The sequence below is a fragment of the Propithecus coquereli genome, unplaced genomic scaffold, assembly GCF_000956105.1.
Source record: "Propithecus coquereli isolate 6110/MARCELLA unplaced genomic scaffold, Pcoq_1.0 Scaffold966, whole genome shotgun sequence".
In the NCBI taxonomy this organism is placed as follows: Eukaryota; Metazoa; Chordata; class Mammalia; order Primates; family Indriidae; genus Propithecus; species Propithecus coquereli.
Window position 1 is genome coordinate 43,824 of NW_012156018.1, and position 2,742 is coordinate 46,565.

The 2,742-nt window shown below is 40.9% G+C and overlaps 1 protein-coding gene across 1 annotated transcript in view; it reads left to right on the forward strand.

Annotated features, from left to right (window-relative positions):
• The window catches only part of LOC105827104 (phylloquinone omega-hydroxylase CYP4F2-like), a 52,049-nt gene that overhangs the window by 41,285 nt on the left and 8,022 nt on the right, over positions 1-2,742 (forward strand). The window contains exons 10-12 of the mRNA XM_012665127.1: positions 2,007-2,140; positions 2,236-2,300; positions 2,489-2,571. Of these exons, the coding sequence (XP_012520581.1) occupies positions 2,007-2,140; positions 2,236-2,300; positions 2,489-2,571 (282 nt within the window). The remainder of the gene's footprint in view (positions 1-2,006; positions 2,141-2,235; positions 2,301-2,488; positions 2,572-2,742) is intronic.

The following is a 2,742-nucleotide window of genomic DNA, read 5'->3' on the forward strand; positions in this document are numbered from 1 at the left end:
TAACAGTGAGATTGAACATCCCTTGCACGTGTTGATAAGTCACTTGTTTTCACTTTATGGAAGTGGTCATCTTACACGTTTTCCTCTTTTTCTTTGGGTTCATTATTTTTCATATTTACTTATAGGCATGTGTATCAAAATCCTTTTTCTGTCTTGTGCTGCAAAAGATTGCCTTTTGATTTCGAGGGGGATATTTTGGTTAATTTTTATAAAACCAAATTTGTCTACATTTTATTTTACAAAAAGACTATCCATCCATTTCTCAGGGGGTGGTGGGACTTCTTTTACCAGATGCGAAGTTTTCACTCATTTACGTGTCTGTCTCTATCCTGTTCCGCGGGTCTATTTTGCTGTCGTGCAGCAGTGCCACACTGTTTTTATTCCTGTGAGTTTGTAATGGGTCTTAGTTTCTGGTAGAATAACTTCCCTCTCTTTAATACTTTATTTTCAAATTGACCTACCTCTTCATGATCCTTTATTCTTGCAGAAAAATTTTAGAGTAAGTTTATCAAGTTCCTGAAATGTCAGATAGATTTTAATTTGACTTGAGTATATTTAATTGGTTGATTCCAATATATGATTGGTTCGTGGGAAACATAACTTCGTAATATCGACACATCCTCTCTCGTAGTAAGAAATGGATATTCGCCTATTCAGATAATCTTTAGTCTTTTAACAGAGTTTAAAATATTTGCTTCCAGATCTTATACATGTTTGTTAAACCAACCTTTAGACACTTTTCTTGCTATAGTGAAGAGTATCTTTTCATTGCATTGAAGGAAATTCATCAGTTTATCTGGAATATAGAGATTTCATGTTTCTTAAATTTAATCCAGGTATATTATATTAATATTATTAGCATCTTTTCTTGTATTATCTTGTCCAGCTGGTTGTTATTTCTACATAGAGAAACTCATGATTTAGGGATATAAATTTTGCACCCAATTAACATAGTAAATACTAAAAATGGCGCCTAGTATCAAGAGGAAAAATATGGGTCATTTAGTAAAAGCACTTGGAACAACTGGGAAGCTGTCTGGAAATGTCCACATAAGTCACATATTTAGTAGTTTAAAGAAACAAGAGTCTTAAAAGCTCTAGTTGAAACCATGGGGAATTTATTTTATAGCTCCTGAGTAGAGATAACCCTATTTTGACAGAAGTCCCAGGAGATAGACAAGAAGAGAATGATACAATGTTGAATGAGAAAAGATACACAGTAGTGTGCATAGTACAATAGCATGATAACTACAGTATAGTTATATAGCATGCTACTGTATAATTTCTTAAAGTTGCTTTACAAGTAGCTTTGGATGGACACATTAAAAATTAATAACACAGGCCACCTGTGGGGTGCCATTGGGCCATAGGGGTGGGCAAGGTTGTATAGAGTTTTCAAATTTTGAACCACTTAAGTGTAGCAGGTCCTAGCATTTTAAATAGGGACTGGAAAACAAGTGAGCAAAGAATTCAGCCCACTTACTGGATCTTCAATGTTTATAAAAGTTATCCAGTGGAATTTCTTGTGTTTTCTAAGTATAAAATCAATACCTGCCAAAATGATACATTTACCCCAACATTTCAAATTTTGTTTTCCTCCTTTTTTCTTGTCTAGTTGCATTTGCTAGCATCTCTAGTACATTGATAAGTAAGAGTAAAACATTGGATCTGTGTATTTTGTTTCTTATTCATTTGTATTACGATTTGGCTTTGTTGCCATAAAAAAATATTTTTCTGCAAACATGTTAACTTTTTACAGTTGGCTTTTGGATGCTATGTTTTTGTAAGAACTATCTTTTAAAAATATCTGGCTAAATTTCCTATGGTACTTCTCTAATTCTCTGCTCTTCTGATTTTTTCTGCTTTTATAATTCTCAAATATTTGATTCCTATGGACCTTACTTTCTTATAAGGAGAAAAGGTCTCATTGGGAAACACAGCACCTGGAGGATTCTGTTTCTTTCTTTGCTCCCTGGATAATTGCTGGGTGGGAGGTGTTTCCACAGGGATGACCTGGCCCAGCTGCCCTTCCTCACCATGTGCATTAAGGAGAGTCTGCGCCTGCATCCTCCAGCCCCAATGATCTCCCGCCGCTGCACCCAGGACATTGTGCTCCCAGATGGCCGCGTCATCCCCAAAGGTGCCCACAGCAACAGGAAGAGGAGGCTCCTGGGCAGGAAGAGGGGCCCATCAGGCAGTGGGGCCCTGTCCTGACTGCTCCCTCCTCTCCCACAGGTGTCATGTGCATCATCAGTATTTTCGGGACCCATCACAACCCAGCTGTGTGGCCTGACCCTGAGGTGCTGACTGACCCCTCCATCCCGCCCCATTTTTGCCCATTCCAGGGGTCCTAGCGGAGGGGATGCGGCTTGAACAGGGAAATTCAAGATCACTTCTCTCGCCCACTACCAGACACACTCATCTGTCTCTCCAAGGCTGGCTGTCCTGGGAGACCCACCCAGCAAGCCTGTCTCCCTCTCGCCCCCAGGTGTATGACCCCTCCCGCTTCGATCCAGAAAACGTCAAGGAGCGGTCACCTCTGGCTTTTACTCCATTCTCCGCAGGGCCCAGGTAAGGGTGGAGTGTGCCGCATGCAGGGATGGAGTGATGGGTGTGGGGGGGAGGGGTCTCCACATGACCGTGAGAAAAGGTGGGGGAGGGGGAGCTGCAGATGGCCATAATTTCAGCTCTCCTTCCCTCGCCCCTCCCAAGGTTAAGGCCAAAGGTCCATAGAATGGGGTC